Here is a 16,521-nt window from a genome sequence, read left to right as displayed (position 1 = left end):
CAGCGTTGGAATATATATTGAATTTCAGTGATTTTATTGGGTGTGTTTGACATGGTGCAAAATACTGTGTGTGTGTGTGTGTGTGTGTGTGTGTGTGTGTGTTTCTCAGAAATAACCATGTACAGTATGTGGGGACTGTGCGGAGACTCTGTACCTGAGCGGAGCTGTTTGATTCTTCCGTTGCTGCTGTTGATATCTACAGGGAGGAAGTCCTTGAACCAGGAGATCTCTGGGTCGGGGTTGCCACTGGCAGCACACAGCATGGTGGCTGTACGGGTCCGCTCTACAACCTTCAGCTGGGGTCCCATATCTATGGTGGGGAACCCATGGGGAATCTGGTCCTCTGGAGACACAGAGAGAGAGTGGTGGTTAGTGTATATGATATACTGTATATAATACAATGATAGTTTTAAGGTAAGTGGACCCTGACACGAGTGAACATAGCTTGCTGGTCGTCCCTGGTATATAAAAGTTGAGAAACACTGAACGAAGGCACCAGTCATCCATTAAATGCATTCTCTCTCACACACACACACACACATACACACACGTGCGCACACGCACACACGCACACACACAGCCTGTGACTTCTTTCCTTCACATCTTGATATGTGAGACCACCCCATCAGTCATGGTCTGTGCTCTCCTCTGTGATTGGCCTGTTCATCCCACAGCCTTGAGCTGCAGTGAGGTGGTTGCCTTTAAAACACTGTGAAATACATCCCCAATGTAAATATCGCTAGGCCAAGGCGTGACTAATCCACCTAAGGAATTTCTCGTCATGGATCTGTGGAGAGTGAGGCTGGAGTGCGAGACGCAATTTCACTCTGGATGAATTGCATTCAGATAGAGAGGGTCCCCTGCTTTCCCAGGTATGATCATCTGGAAGGATAAGTGTGGTCAAATGCCAGCCTCTGCCAAATTCTGCATAAAAACGTAACACAATCTATGCCTGAAATCACTTTCCATGCTTCCCTCCTTCTCCCTTGTGTGTGAAAAGAGGAAATACACCCCATCTCCAGGTACTCTGGAAAAGGAAAGCTCTGAAGGAAATAAGTTGGAAGGACCTTGACTTAACTGACGCAGAAGCTTAGGATATCTACAGTATATACTGTAATTAAACTGGTGAAGACAGGACCAGGACGAGGATCAGTACCAGGCATAAACTTTTTGGTTGTTGTACTTTTTACCCCTTTTTCATGATATCCAATTGGAGTCTTGTCCCATCGCTGCAACTCCGGTACGGACTTGGGAGAGGCGAAGGTTGAGAGCAAAGTGTCCTCCGAAACACGACCCCGCCGAGCCACAGTGCTTCTTGACACACCCGGAAGCCAGCCTCACCAATATGTCGGAGGAAACACGTACAACTGGCAACCGAAGTCAGTGTGCATGCGCCCGGCCCGCCACAAGTAGTCACTAGAGCGCGATGGGATAAGGACATCCTAGCCGGCCAAACCCTCCCCTAACCCGGATGACCCAGGGCCAATTGTGCGCCGCCTCACGGGTCTCCTGGTCGCGGCTAGCAGCGACACAGCCCGGGATCAAACCCGATCTGTACTGATGCCTCTAGCACTGTGATGCAGTGCCTGCTGCGCCACTCGGGAGGCTCAAGCTTCATGTTTTTATTGAAACCTATTTAATTCGCAGTGTTTTGCTGTTTAAGTAAAAACTCAACTTTTTCTGAAACAGTATTGTTAATCGAATCCTGCCCCTTTGCCAAGTTTGTTGCCGTTACAGTAATTAACAGGCTTCAATGGGACAAGCTAGAGTACAATAACTTGAACGCTTGATGGATAAGTGACATTGCAAAAGACATCGGCAACCGTGACAGACAGCAGCCAAGCCCGTATTGATGAGCAAGGGGATGTGACAACAGTATATGCGTCCCAAATCACACCCTATCTCCTATGTAGTGCAGTACTTTTGGCCAGAACTGTGTGGTACCCGGTCAAAAGTAGTGCACTATAAAGGGAATGGGGTACCATTTGGGGACACATGCCACTACCTGTTGTTACCCTTGTTTGACAGTAACCTGAGGCAGTGTGAACAATGGTGACACTGTGATTCTGTCAATACCAGGTACTACAGAGGGGAAAGTCAATAGCAGGTAGTGTAAAGAGGGGGTAATTTCTTAGGATGAGGGTGTCTATTAGTCCTGCAAAGAAACAGAATGGGAAAGGGAAGGGAAAGGGGATACCTAGTCAGTTGGACAACTGACTCCATTTAATGTGTCTTCTGCATTTAACCCAACACCCCTGAATCAGAGCAGAAAACCTCAAGAGTGAAAGGACAATAGTGAAAGTGTGAAAGGACACCCTATTTCCTTTATAGTGCCCTACCTTTGGCCAGAAACCTATGGGTCATTTTTGGTTCATTTGGGATGCACACAATGATGCAAACGTCTGGCTCAGAAGAGTAAAGAAGAGTTCATAGAGACACTGGGAAACCCTCTAATAGAGAGACGGGCTGTGAAAGGGAGGTGGGATCCCATAGAGAGAAAGAGACACATGAACCCTGAGGACTCTGAGGAGGGGCTGGCTGGCTAAGGGAAACAACTGTCATATGAATCAGGGGACTGAAGAAAGGGGTTAGCTGGCTGGCAGTTTGGCAGACTGTCTTGCTGATTGTCACTGGGAAACACCTACCGTAGCCTATCACTGTTGCTCCTCCTTGGGCTCTGAGGCTCTGACTTAGGTAAGAACTGCCTGTTCTCTCCCCCTCGCACAATAAGAGCTGGAGCTCCATGAGTTGTCGTCTCCCATACCCACTTTGAAAGAAGTTAATTGTCGACTGGCAAGGATGCCTGGAGGTTCTGTGAGGAAACATTCGCCCCGAGGAAGCCTTTGTCTTTTCAGTGTCTCACTAAGAGATGGCATACTGTAATAGTACCCCAAGGGGAGCTGGGGATGTGCCCTGGTCTTTATCAATATGGAGGAGAGGGAGGAAAGAGGGTAACGCAGCCTTCTTAGAATGCCATTGCAAATGATTTAAACGGTGTCAAATCCCATTCTTGCTGTCTGACCATCTGTCCCTGCTCCCATACCATACTTGGGAGAGAAAAAAGTAATTCACATGCCCCACATGCTTCAGCAACTAATCCCATAGGTTCCTTTACTGTCGCGGTCTTAGGGGAATACTGACTGTCGGCTTTGCGGTCTGTAGGAAACAACATCTACACTTCGCTGATCCTCATCACTGAGGACCCACAAGGGTGCATGCTCAGCCCCCTCCTGTACTCCCTGTTCACCCATCACTGCGTGGCCATGCATGCCTCCAACTCAATCATTAAGCTTGCAGACGACACAACAGTAGCGTGCTTGATTACCAACAACGACGAGACAGACTACAGGGAGGAGGTGAGGGCACTCAGAGTGTGGTGTCAGGAAAACAACTCAACGTCAACAAAACAAAGGAAATGATCGGGGACCTCGGGAAACAGCAGAGGGAGCAAGACATCTGCCATTTCCAGCTACAATAGTCATTTACAACACTAACAATGTCTACATTGTATTTCGGATCAATTATGTTATTTTAATGGACAAAAAAAAAGTATTTCTTTAAAAAACAAGGACATTTCTAAGTGACCCCACACTTTTGAACGGTAGTGTACGTTATTCCAGGAGCAGACTATGATCGTTAATGTCAAAAGTTGTACTGAAGTCTAAGACAGCCCCCACAATAATTTATCACCAATTTATTTTATTGTCAATCATCAGTCATTTGTGCAAGTGCTCTGCTTGTTGAGTGTCCTTGCCTATAAGCGTACTGAAAGTCTGTTGTCAATTTGTTTCCTGTGAAATTGCATTGTATCTGGTCAAACACCATTTTTCCCAGAAGTTTACTAAGGGTTGGTAATAGGCTGATTGGTCGGCTATTTGAGCCAGCAAAGGGGGCTTTACTATTCTTGGGTAGCGGAATTACTTTAGCTTCCCTCCAGGCCTGAGGGCACACACTTTCTAGTAGGCTTAACTTGAAGATGTGGAAAATAGGAGTGGCAATATCGTCCGCTATTATCCTCAGTTATTTTCCATCCAGATTGTCAAACCCCGGTGGCTTGTCAGTGTTGATGGACAACAATAATTCTTTCACCTCTTCCACACTGACTTTACGGAATTCAAAAGTACAATTCTTGTCTTTCATAATTTGGTTTGATATACTTGGATGTGTAGTGTCAGCATTTGTTGCTGGCATGTCATCTCTAAGTTTGCTTATCTTGCCAATGAAAAAGTCATTAAAGTAGTTGGCAATATCAATGAGTTTTGTGATAAATGAGCCATCTGATTCAATGAATGATGGAGCCGAGTTGGCTTTTTTCCCCAAAATGTAATTTAAGGTGCTCCAAATCGTTTTACTATCATTCTTTATGTAGTTTATCTTTGTTTCATAGTATAGTTTATTTTAATGTTATTTTGCTTAGTCACATGATTTCTCAATTTGCAATACGTTTGCCAATCAGTTGGGCTGCCAGACTTACTTGCCATACATTTTTCCTCATTCCTCTCAACCAACCCATAAAATTCTTCAATTCCTCATCAATCCAAGGGGATTTAACAGTTTTCACAGTCATTTTCTTAATGAGTGCGTGCTTATTAGTAACTGGAATAGGCAATTTCAGAAATGTGTCAAGTGCAGCGTCTGGTTGCTCCTCATTACACACCACAGACCAGCAAATATTCTTTACATCATCAACATATGAATCACTACAAAACGTATTGTATGACCTCTTCCACTATATTAGGCCCAGCCTTTGGAACTTTAGTTTTCCTATATATGGCTATTATATCGTGATCACTACATCCTATGGATTTGGATACTGCTTTAAATCAAATTTCTGCAGGATTAGTAAACATGTGATCAATACGTGTTGATAATTTAATTCCTGTGCTGTTTGTCAATACTCTGGTAGGTTGACTGACAATCTGATTCAGGTTGCAGGCACTGTTTACAGTTTGAAGATTTTTCTTGAGTGGACAGCTTGATGAGAGCCAGTCAATATTTAAATCACCCAGATAATATACTTCTCTGTTGATATCACATACATTATCAAGCATTTCACACATATTATGCAGATACTGACTGTTAGCACTTGGTGGTCTATAGCAGCTTCCCACAAGAATGGGCTTTAGGTGAGGCAGATGAACCTGTAGGCATATTACTTCAACAGTATTTAACATTTGATCGTCTCTAAGCTTTATATGTACGTGGTTCTTTATATAGACCACAACACCACCCCCGTTGGCATTTCTGTCTTTTCTGTAAATGTTATAACCATGTATTGCTACCTCTGTATCATCAAAGGTATTATCTTAGTGAGTTTCAGAGATATATGAATGTCATCTGCTACAAGCAAGTTATTGACTTCATGGACCATGTTTCTCAGGCTGCATATGTTAATATGGCTATTTGAAGAACCTTTCTGGGTTGCATGATTGTTTGTAATGCTTTACTGGGAAGCTTATCAGAAGTAGACTTGCTCATGTTATTTGTATTGGAGCTGAGAGGCCTTCCTACAATGGCACACCGCCTCAGTGCTAACAGTGTAACTCTGGTTCATAGGCTCATGATTAATGCATACAACAGAGGTTTTCAGGGAAATTAGGGGGACATAAATTAAGCTACTTACATTGTGTCTGCCAACACCCCTAGAATAATGTACATGCAGCATTATGGATGCAGCATTATGACGACTCATTGTCACAATGGTAGGGATTAACTGAGCTGGTCTTGGGTCATTGATAAGTCATTGTTTCAATGCTGCCTTGAAATGCAGGAGCCAAGAGGATTTGGATGGACTCTGTCATTCCTGTAGAGTATCTTCTGTTTCCAGAAGGTGTCAAAGTTATCTACTTGTATACAAGTGACTCCAGCAGAGCTACAATAATCTTTTAGCCAGATGTGTAATGCCAGTAGCCTGCTTAATCTTTCACACCCACGGTCCAACGATGGTACTGGACCTGAAATGATTGGTCATTTTTTGGAGTCTTTTAATGCTAAAATTAGTTATTTAAAATACACTTTCAGATGTTCCGAAACTAGCCCTCCTGATGTCGTTTGGCCTCACATGGACTACGACAGTGTCAGCTCCCGGCATCTGTCATAGAACAGTCAGTGGCAGCCTTGTGATACTTCCGGATCCGATCTTGAATGGGAAGCCCCAAAGGAAGAAGGCGCTGGAACCTCAGGATCCAGGGCGGAAAAGCCGTTTCTGGTCTGTGTCAGGTCGGGCTCAACATCTCCAAGGAGACCCCCGTTGCCAGAGGACGCTTACTTCAACTTCCACGGCGAGTGACGCATCTCCATGGTTGGTTGGCTGGGTCGAGAACAGCTTCGTTCTCCAGGGAAGGGGGAGACCCCCCATCGGGGATGGTACCCTGCTGAGCACCGGCCAGTCAGCTGTGGAGAGCCGACACGGCGGCAACACTTCCACCAGACCAGAGCGGTGTCCGAATACTGAGGTGGAAGAAAAAGAAAAGTAGGCGGGTGTGGATTCCCCAGTAGCTTGTGTAGGTTTGTTACTTCCTTGCTAATATGGTAAACAATATTTAATGGAATGGGTTAACGTTAGTATAAGAGCAGCATAAATGTATAGTGTAGAACAGTCCTGGACTGCAATAGAACACCCAGTCCACTTCTACTGTCTGTGACTACACATAACTTAGCTACAGTGATGGACCATTGTCATACAGATACTACTTTGCCATCCTGAACATGACACGTCAGCAACACTTCCCAAACTACCAGACAATTCCACCCTTGTCACTGCACCCTGACCCATAGCCAGGTGAGGCCTGGTTGGTTGGTCTCTCTGAGAGAGAGAAGCTTTGTTTGAAATGGTACCCTATTCACTAGATTGTGTACTACTTTTTCTGACCAAACCAAATGCACTATAAAGGAAAAGGATGCCATTTCAGACACAGCCAGAGTCTGACCTCAGTGTAATGGCTGGTGGTTGAGACATGTGATGCTCAGGGCATGCTGCGAGAGAGGAGCAGAGAGAGCCTCTCCACACTGAGACTATTGTTCTCTACAATGCTGCTGTGACAAGGTGTTTGGCACAGGTTACAGCCACACATTCCTCTTGTAATGCACCAGCCTGTTTCGTCAAGAGCACACAGAAACACAATCAGCCCAGATGAAGACAGGCCCGGGGGGGACAAGAGGATGGGGAGGTAGGAGGGATGTAGACAGAGGTTTGAGGTGGAGAGTGGTAGAGACATACAGAGCTACAGGTACACAGTACAAAATCGTTATTGGGATTCAGCACACGGCGAGTTAAAATCAAAACTTTCCTAGTGTACAGTGTCTTCGGAAAGTGTTCAGACCCCTTGACTTTTTCCAAATTTTGTTACGTTACAGCCTTATTCTAAAATTTATTAAATTGTTTTTTCCCCCTCGTCAATCTACACACAATAGCCATAATGACAAACTAAAAACAGGTATTTAGACATGTTTGCTGAAATATCACATGTACATAAGTATTTAGACACTTTACTCAGTACTTTGTTGAAACATCTTTGGCAGCAATTACAGCACCAAGTCTTCTATGATATGACGCTACAAACTGGGCACACCTGTATTTGGGGAGTTTCTCAAATTATTCTCTGCCGATCCTCTCAAGTTCAAGTCCAGGCACTGGCTGGGCAACTCAAAGACATTCAGAGACTTGTCCTGAAGCCACTCCTGCGTTGTCTTGGCTGTGTGCTTAGGGTCGTTGTCCTGTTGGAAGGAGAACCTTTGCCTCTGTCTGAGGTCCTGAGCGCTCTGGAGCAGGTTTTCTTCAAAGATCTCTCTGAGCAAAGCTCTGTTCATCTTTGCCTCACTCCTGACTAGTCTCCCAGTCCCTGCCGCTGAAAAACATCCCCACAGCATGATGCTGTCACCAACATGCTTCACCGTAGGGATGGTGCCAGGTTTTCTCCAGACATGACGCTTGGCATTCATGCCAAAGTGTTCAATCTTGGTTTCATCAGACCAGAGAATCTTGTTTCTCATGGTCTGAGAGACCTTTAGGTGTCTTTTGGCAAATTCCAAGCGGGCTGTCATGTTCCTTTTACTGAGGAGTGGCTTCCATCGGGTCTGATTGGTGGAGTGCTGCCGAGATTGTTGTCCTTCTGGAAGGTTCTCCCGTCTCCACAGAGGAACTCTAGAGCTCTGACAGAGTGACCATCGGGTTCTTGGTCACCTCCCTGACCAAGGCCCTTCCCCCCTGAATGCTCAGTTTGGCCATACGGCCAGCTGTAGGAAGAGTCTTGGTGGTTCCAAACTTCTTCCATTTAAGTATGATGGAGGCCACTATGTTATTGGTGTTATTTTTGGTACCCTTCCCCAGATCTGTGCCACCACACAATCCTGTCTCGGAGCTTTATGGTCAATTCCTTCGACCTCATGTAGACAGGTGTGTGCCTTTCCAAATCATGTCAAATCAACTGAATTCACCACAGGTGGACTCAGGTCGTTGAATCATCTAAAGGATGATCAATGGAAACAAGATGCACCTGAGCTCAATTTCGAGTCTCATAGGGAAGGTTCTGAATACTTACGTAAATAAGGTATTTCTGTTTTTAAATTTTAATACATTTTCTAAGTTTCCAAAAACCTGTATTCACTTTGTAATTATGGGGTGTTATGTGTAGATTGCTGAGAATTTGTATTTATTTAATCCAGTTTAGAATAAGGCTTTAAGGTAACAAAACGTGGAAAAAGTCAAGGGGTCTGAATTATTTCCCACTTAAAAAGTGTTAAATCAATAGTTTTTAAAGTGTAGATTTATTTTACACTTCACAGTTTAGACAGATAACATTTTTAGCATTGTTCAGATTTTGAAAACAACACTAAGCAGTGTTGTGCCCTTAACACTCCTAAAAAAAAAGTACGTTCTTACAGTGTTAATCCATATACCAATTAAACTTTTCAGCGTTGGAAAATGAACAGCTCTAATGCTTTATTTCCAGTAATGTACTGATAAACCAAAGTTTACCAGTACATACTGTACTGTACCTTTTTACAGTAATTTACAGGTAACTGGCTACCAGTAAGTTACTGTAAAAACATGTTTTTTACAGTGTAACTAGGCATTGAGGGACATAGTGAGTAAGTAGGCATTTGTACAGCTATGGAACATGTATAAAGAAGATGTATGAAGCAGAGTTTATGTTCTTTGTCAGACCTCGGGGGCAGACATAGTGATGACTGTGTGTATTTCTCACCCTTCCCTGATGTCTACCATTCCTTAATTACCTATTCTGCTACCCTCTCTAGCTCACTCTGACTGTCTGACACAGGAACATGCAGGACTACAAGTCAGCACAGTCGGCAACATCTCCCCTGATTTGGTGGAGTGCCCTGAAAGGGCGGGCTCCTACACTGGTGGTGTGTGTGTGTGTGTGTGTGTGTGTGTGTGTGTGTGTGTGTGTGTGTGTGTGTGTGTGTGTGTGTGTGTGTGTGTGTGTGTGTGTGTGTGTGTGTGTGTGTGTGTGTGTGTGAGGAGAGAGAGGGAAGTGTCTGGCAGAGAAACGCACCTGCCACCACATGGCCCCATCTTTAAGCAGCAGCTCTCATGGTGCTGTTTACATGTAAAGTGCACCATGAGCCAGCCCAGCGATGCTCCATCCTGACAGACAGAGAGAATTCCCCTGATAATGAATATAGAATTATGGAATCAGAGAACATTGACTGAATGCGAATGTACATTCTATAATTATATTTCTATGTCTGCTGCTCTCTGTGTTACTGCAAGCAGATGTGACCTCTCTCCTGAATTTCTCTTAGGGCTGACAGGTCCCTCAGACCAGGGTTCCCAAACACGTATCAAAGTCCCAATGCAAAGTTACACTTCACTTTTCTATTTTTTGAGTTATTACATAAAACTGATCAGAATTCCAAAGAATACCGAAGTCATGGCGGAAAACATATTTGTGGTTGTGGCGTAATATGGAGGACCAGCCTATTCCCTATAGTGTAAACTCCGACAGAAATAAACTTCCAATGTATAACTCCAAATTAAACCAAATCGTTTGCACTCATGGTGGTTTCAATTAAATGTTCTGGCAACTTACAAGCAAATACTTATGAATCAGTGGAGGCTGCTGAGGGAAGGACGGCTCATAATAATGGACAGAACGGAGCAATGGAATGGGATCAAAAACATGTTTAATGTATTTGATACCATTCCACTGATTCCACTCCAGCCATTACCACGAGCCCGTCCTCTCCAATTAAGGTGCCACCAACCTCCTGTGTTATGAATGTATTGTTACAAATCAGCTAAAGTTAGCTGGCTAGGCTAGCTAGCAGACTAAAACAACTATCTATCTTAGCTAACCACCCAACACACGGTTGACATAGCTAAGTAGTTAGCCAGAAAACAACTAGTCTAGCACTGGCAGGAAACCACAGAACACAACAACAACAAAAAGACAGCAGATATAAAGTGGAGAGAGCAGAGACTTACCGATTGACAGCTGAGTTAGCTACCAAAGTCAAAGGAGAGCAAAGGAGAGGCCTTCAGAGGGAAAGACCATTTAACCGGCCGAGGGAGAGTCAGCTAATCCAATGCTCAGCACAACACCTGGTTTAAGTCAAAGTCTCGTTCCGAATCCTGCCTTCCACTGGTTATACTAAGCCATTGAAGTCCTCCGGGGTGAAATGAGCAATGCATATAGTTGTTTTGGAAAACTCAATGCAAAGATTTAGGCAGAGACTAATTTAAAGTTTAATAGTGTAATATTAGAAGCAACAGTTCCAGAACACAATGGCCTTATGTTATGGTGCAGACATAACAGGAGTCTATTAAATGCATAACATCACAATACCACACAGAACAGAGCATAAACCTTGAGAAATTACAACAGCTCACCCCATATTCTGCCACCACACAGTAGACATGGGCATGGTTCCCATAATCATCAAATCATTTTTTTTGTGCCAAAAATTATTCAGAACCCTGTCCTTGTGGGTATTACTGCGCTATGTGGGTATTACTACACTATGTCCTAGCCGTGTCTGAATCCTGGCTTAGGAGGACCACCAAAACCCCTGAAATTTCCATCTCTAAGTATAACATTTTCCGACAAGATAGAGCTGCCAAAGTGGGCGGTGTTGCAATCTACAGCAGAGATAGCCTGCAGAGTTATGTCTTACTATCCAGGTCTGTACCCAAACAATTCAAGCTTCTACTTTTAAAAATCCATCTTTCCAGAAACAAGACTCTCACCGTTGTCGCTTGCTATAGACCACCCTCTGCCCCAGCTGTGCTCTGGACACCATATGTGAACTGATTGCCCCCCATCTATCTTCAGAGCTCGTGCTGCTAGGTGACCTAAACAGGGACATGCTTAACACCCCGGACATCCTACAACCTAAGATTGATGCCCTCAATCTCACACAAATTATCAATGAACCTACCAGGTACAACCCCAAAACTGTAAACACGGGCACCCTCGTAGATATCATCCTAACCAACTTGCCCTCCAAATACACCTCTGCTGTTTTCAGCCAAGATCTCAGCGATAACTGTCTCATTGTCTGCATCCGTAATGGGTCTGCGGTCAAAACGACCACCCCTCATCACTGTCAAACGCTCCCTAAAACACTTCAGCAAGCAGGCCTTTCTAATTGACCTGGCCCGGGTATCCTGGAAGGATATTGACCTCATTCCGTCAGTAGAGGATGCCTGGTTATTCTTTAAAAGTGCCTACCTCAGCATCTTAAATAAGCATGCCCCGTTCAAAAAATGTAGAACCAGGAACAGACATAGCCCTTGGTTCTCTCCAGACCTGACTGACCTTGACCAGGACAAAAACATCCTGTGGCATTCTTCATTAGCATCGAATAGCCCCCATGATATGCAACTTTTTCAAGCAGAAATTTGCATCTTGTAGCACAAACTCAAAAAGGTTCTGGGACACTGTAAAGCCCATGGAGAATAAGAGCACCTCCTCCCAGTTGCCCACTGCTCTGAGGCTCGGAAACACTGTCATCACCGATAAATCCACTATAATTGAGAATTTCAATTAAAAAAATATACGGCTGGCCATGCATTCCACCTGGCTACCCCTACCCCGGTCAACAGCTCTGCGGGGTGCAGGAACTCGCCCAAGACTCCCCCATTTCTACTTCACCCAAATCCAGATAGGTGATGTTCTGAAAGAGCTGCAAAATCTGGACCCCTACAAATCAGCCGTGCTAGACATTCTGGACCATCTCTTTTTAAAATGTTCTGCCGAAATTGTTGCAACCCCTATTACTAGCCTGTTCAAACTCTCTTTCGTATCGTCTGAGATTCCCAAAGATTGGAAAGCAGCTGCGGTCATCCCCCTCTTCAAAGGTGGAGACACTCTAGACCCAAACTGCTACAGATCTATATCTATTCTACCCTGCCTTTCTAAGGTCTTCGAAAGCCAAGTTAACAAACAGATTAACGACCATTTCGAATCCCACCGTACCTTCTCCACTATGCAGTCTGGTTTCAGAGCTGGTCATGGGTGCTCCTCAGCCACGCTCAAGGTCCTAAACGATATCATAACCGCCATCGGTGAGACAATACTGTGCATCCGTATTCATCGACCTGTCCAAGGCCAAGGCTTTTGACTCTGTCAATCACCACATTCTTATCGGCAAACTCAACAGCCTTGGTTTCTCAAATGATTGCCTCGCCTGGTTCACCAACTACTTCTCTGATAGAGTTCAGTGTGTCAAATCAGAGGGCCTGTTGTCCGGACCTATGGCAGTCTCTATGGGGGTACCACAGGGTTCAATTCTCTGGCCGACTCTTTTCTCTGTATACATTAATGATGTCGCTCTTGCTGCTGGTGATTCTCTGATCCACCTCTAGGCAGACGACACCATTCTGTATACTTCTGGCCCTTCTTTGGAAACTATGTTAATTAACCTCCAGACGAGCTTCAATGCCATACAACTCTCCTTCCTTGGCCTCAGACTGCTCTCAAATGCAAGTTCAACTAAATGCATGCTCTTCAACTGATCGTTGCCTGCACCTGCTCGCCCGTCCAGCCTCACTACTCTTGGTGTGATGGTACTGACTTAGAATATGTGGACTACAAATACTACAAATACCTAAGTGTCTGGTTAGACTGTAAACTCTCCTTCCAGACTCACATTAAACATCTCCAATCCAAAATTAGTTCTAGAAGCGGCTTCCTATTTCGCAACAATGCATCCTTCACTCATGCTGCAAAACATACCCTCGTAAAACTGACCATCCTACCGATCCACGACTTCGGCGATGTCATTTACAAAATAGCCTGCAACACTCTACTCAACCAATTGGATGCAGTCTATCACAGTGCCATCCGTTTTGTCACGAAAACCCCATATACTACCCACCACTGCGACCTGTACGCTCTCGTTGGCGAACTGCAAAAATCACTGAAACTGCAGACACATATCTCCCTCACTAGCTTTAGGCACCAGCTGTAAGAGCAGCTCACAGATCACTGCACCTGTACATAGCCCATCTGTAAATAGCCCATCCAATTACCTCATCCCCATACTGTATTTATTTATTTATCCTGCTCCTTTGCACCACAGTATCTCTACTTGCACATTCATCTTCTGCACATCTACCATTCCAGTGTTTAATTGCTATATTGTAATTACTTTGCCACCATGGCCTATTTATTGCCTTACCTCCCTTATCTTTCCTCATTTGCACACAATGTATATATACTTTTTTTCTACTATATTATTGACTGTATGTTTGTTCATTCCATGTGTAACTCTTTGTTGTTGTATGTGTTTGCTTTATCTTGGCCAGGTCGCAGTTGTAAATGAGAACTTGTTCTCAACTAGCCTACCTGGTTAAAGAAAGGTGAAATAAAATAAATACAAAAATAAATGTGGGTATTACTACTATTTTATTTAACCTTTATATAACCAGGCAAGCCAGTTAAGAACAAATTATTATTTACAATGAAGGCCTACACCGGCCAAACCCGGACAACACTGGGCCAATTGTGCGGTTGTGATACAGCCGGTTGTGATACAGCCTGGATTCAAACCAGGGTGTCTGTAGTGACACCTCTAGCACTGAGATGCAGTGCCTTAGACCGCTGTGCCACTCGGGAGCCCCAAACTATGTGGGTATTACTCCACTATGTGGGTATTACTACACTATGAGGGTATTACTGCACTATGTGGGTATTACTACACTAGTAACAAATGACGGAAAACTACTACTGCAACACTCACTCACTCACTCGCTCGACTACCACTACTACCAAACGCACAGGAGAAGAGGAGATGCAGTGTTTTGCATGGATTATGTGGTTTTTTTCTTTGTGGATGTACATAATAGCTCACCAGCGCCAACAATTAATTTGGAATGTAATTACATGCTAGCAGCTAACTTTAGCCAGCTGGAACCAGCTAGGTAGAACCTGTTCTTCATATGACGTTGATAAATAGTGCATTGTGGGTAGTTCCGAAGATACCCGGAAATAAGTTTATATCTAAAAATGCTAAAACATAACTATGTTTGTAGTTATAGGTAACCAGATCGTGACTACAACTTAGTCTTTGACCACACTGTGTTGTTATTTTGGTGAGAAAAAATGAATGCTTGCTACCCCTTAATCAAGGAGATGCCACAGAACCCCAGGGGGAATTATATGCTCTTAATAAGATCTCCCTCCCAAATTAAAAGAGCACCAGCAAGTCATATTGTCAGGGGCAGAGAGAAGGGGACAAGAGGGTGGATGTGTGTGTGTGTGTGTGTGTGTGTGTGTGTGTGTGTGTGTGTGTGTGTGTGTGTGTGTGTGTGTGTGTGTGTGTGTGTGTGTGTGTGTGTGTGTGTGCGCGTGCGTGGACGGTCATCTCAGACAGCCAAGAGGTAACAGGCTTACAGCCACAGAACTCAGATGAGAAAGGAAGTTGACAAAGACCTTGGCGGGGAAGGGAAAACATTCACTCAGCGGTTCACAAATTAAAAGCAACAAGCAGTTCCCACATGGGCTGTGTACCTTTCTCTAATGGGAAGAGATTGATTCCAGCAGTAAGGAAGAGGCTTGTGAGAGCTCAGGACACCCACTGCTACAGGTCTAATAGCTGCGCTGAGAGAGAGAACCACGGCTGTTACAGTGTGCTCTCTCTGTTTGAGTCCGAAATACCACCCTATTCTTTTTAAAGTGTACCACTTTTGACCAGCGACCAAGGACTCACAGGCTCAATAGTAACGCACTATGTAGGGAATAGGGGGCCATTTGGGATGCATCCTCAGCCTCTTTTATACTACAATAGTACCTGAATGACTACTGCGGCACATGGAGTGGATATCTCTTTCCCTAACACCGAAATTACCTTTGTTGTGTTTTATTCACTCTCAATGGAAAATGACCAATTCTCCAGGAGGGTTAGAGGAGGTAATGGACGAATGTCCCTGAATGCCCTTGAACTTTCTGTCATTGTGTTATGTCCTCACCGACTGGGTGGCGCATGCGTGAGTGTGTGTATGTGCATGCGTGTGTGTGCATGTGTGTATGTGCGTGTCCTCACCACGACTGAGTGACCGGGGTATTTTCTTTAGAAAACCACTCTAGGAAACACAGTGGTACAAGCTTCTCTGAGCTTGATGGTGCTGATTGAAAACAGGTCAACACAACAGAAGAAAGCATTATAGAGAGTCCTCCAATCTCTATCACATCAGCATACGTGACCAATAGGACCTTCCTGTCCTCCTCTCACCGGTTGCATCTCAAATGGCACCCTATTTACTATATAGAGCACCTCTTTAACCAGGGCCTATTTCCTATATAGAGCACCTCTTTAACCAGGGCCTATTTCCTATATAGAGCACCTCTTTAACCAGGGCCTATTCCCTATATAGTGGGGGAATAGGATGCAATTTGGGATTTAGACAGGAGTTATGTAACCACTCCCTGAGATCAGTCCAACTCTGACACACACTGACACGCCGTCACTTAACCTGGGAGATAGAATTTAGGCTTAAGAGTGTTTTAAGAATGCATCGTTCCTACAATGGACGAAGATGTAACATGCGTTCCCCAAAACACCCCGCAGAGACAATGGTCGCTAAGTTCATCATTGATAGGATCGAAAGAAAGGGAGCACTGCTCTCGGATCAGCTTAACCATTCAAATCTTACCTTAACCTTATAATTATTTCACAATACTGATGACTGATCAGCTCATAGAGAAATATTACCACCTTCGGCTGCAAATGTCGAGGCGGCTTATTCTAATGCTTACCCAATAAAAATTCACAAAATCACTGATTTGGCACATCATTGCGCACGTTAGGCTACACATCATGCAAAATATTAAGAGAATTGATTGAACGTTAAATGTATTTCAATACGATTAAAATAAGCCTATAGCCTACTGTTTATATTTTAATGTAGTCATCTCGATTTTCATTTCAAGCATCTTTTTATGTCGCTTGTCTGTATCAATTGGAAAGACATTGTCAACATTGTTTTTCTAGTCAACTTTGTTCTGATGTTATCAGCAGTCACAGAGAGACGGATAAACAATGTGATTCTATGTT

At 44.1% G+C, this 16,521-nt stretch overlaps 1 protein-coding gene across 11 annotated transcripts in view; it reads right to left on the bottom strand.

The window, feature by feature from the left end:
• Positions 1–16,521, bottom strand: part of LOC109898078 (receptor-type tyrosine-protein phosphatase F-like) — a 405,249-nt gene that overhangs the window by 136,137 nt on the left and 252,591 nt on the right. For all 11 annotated transcript variants that reach the window (XM_031833586.1, XM_031833587.1, XM_031833590.1 and 8 more), the window contains exon 5: positions 155–343. In XM_031833586.1, the coding sequence (XP_031689446.1) occupies positions 155–343 (189 nt within the window). The remainder of the gene's footprint in view (positions 1–154; positions 344–16,521) is intronic.

Source organism: Oncorhynchus kisutch, linkage group LG10 (assembly GCF_002021735.2).
Source record: "Oncorhynchus kisutch isolate 150728-3 linkage group LG10, Okis_V2, whole genome shotgun sequence".
NCBI classification, from domain to species: domain Eukaryota; kingdom Metazoa; phylum Chordata; class Actinopteri; order Salmoniformes; family Salmonidae; genus Oncorhynchus; species Oncorhynchus kisutch.
The sequence above is the reverse complement of the archived record's forward strand: the minus strand, read 5'-3'. Positions and strand labels throughout refer to the sequence as shown.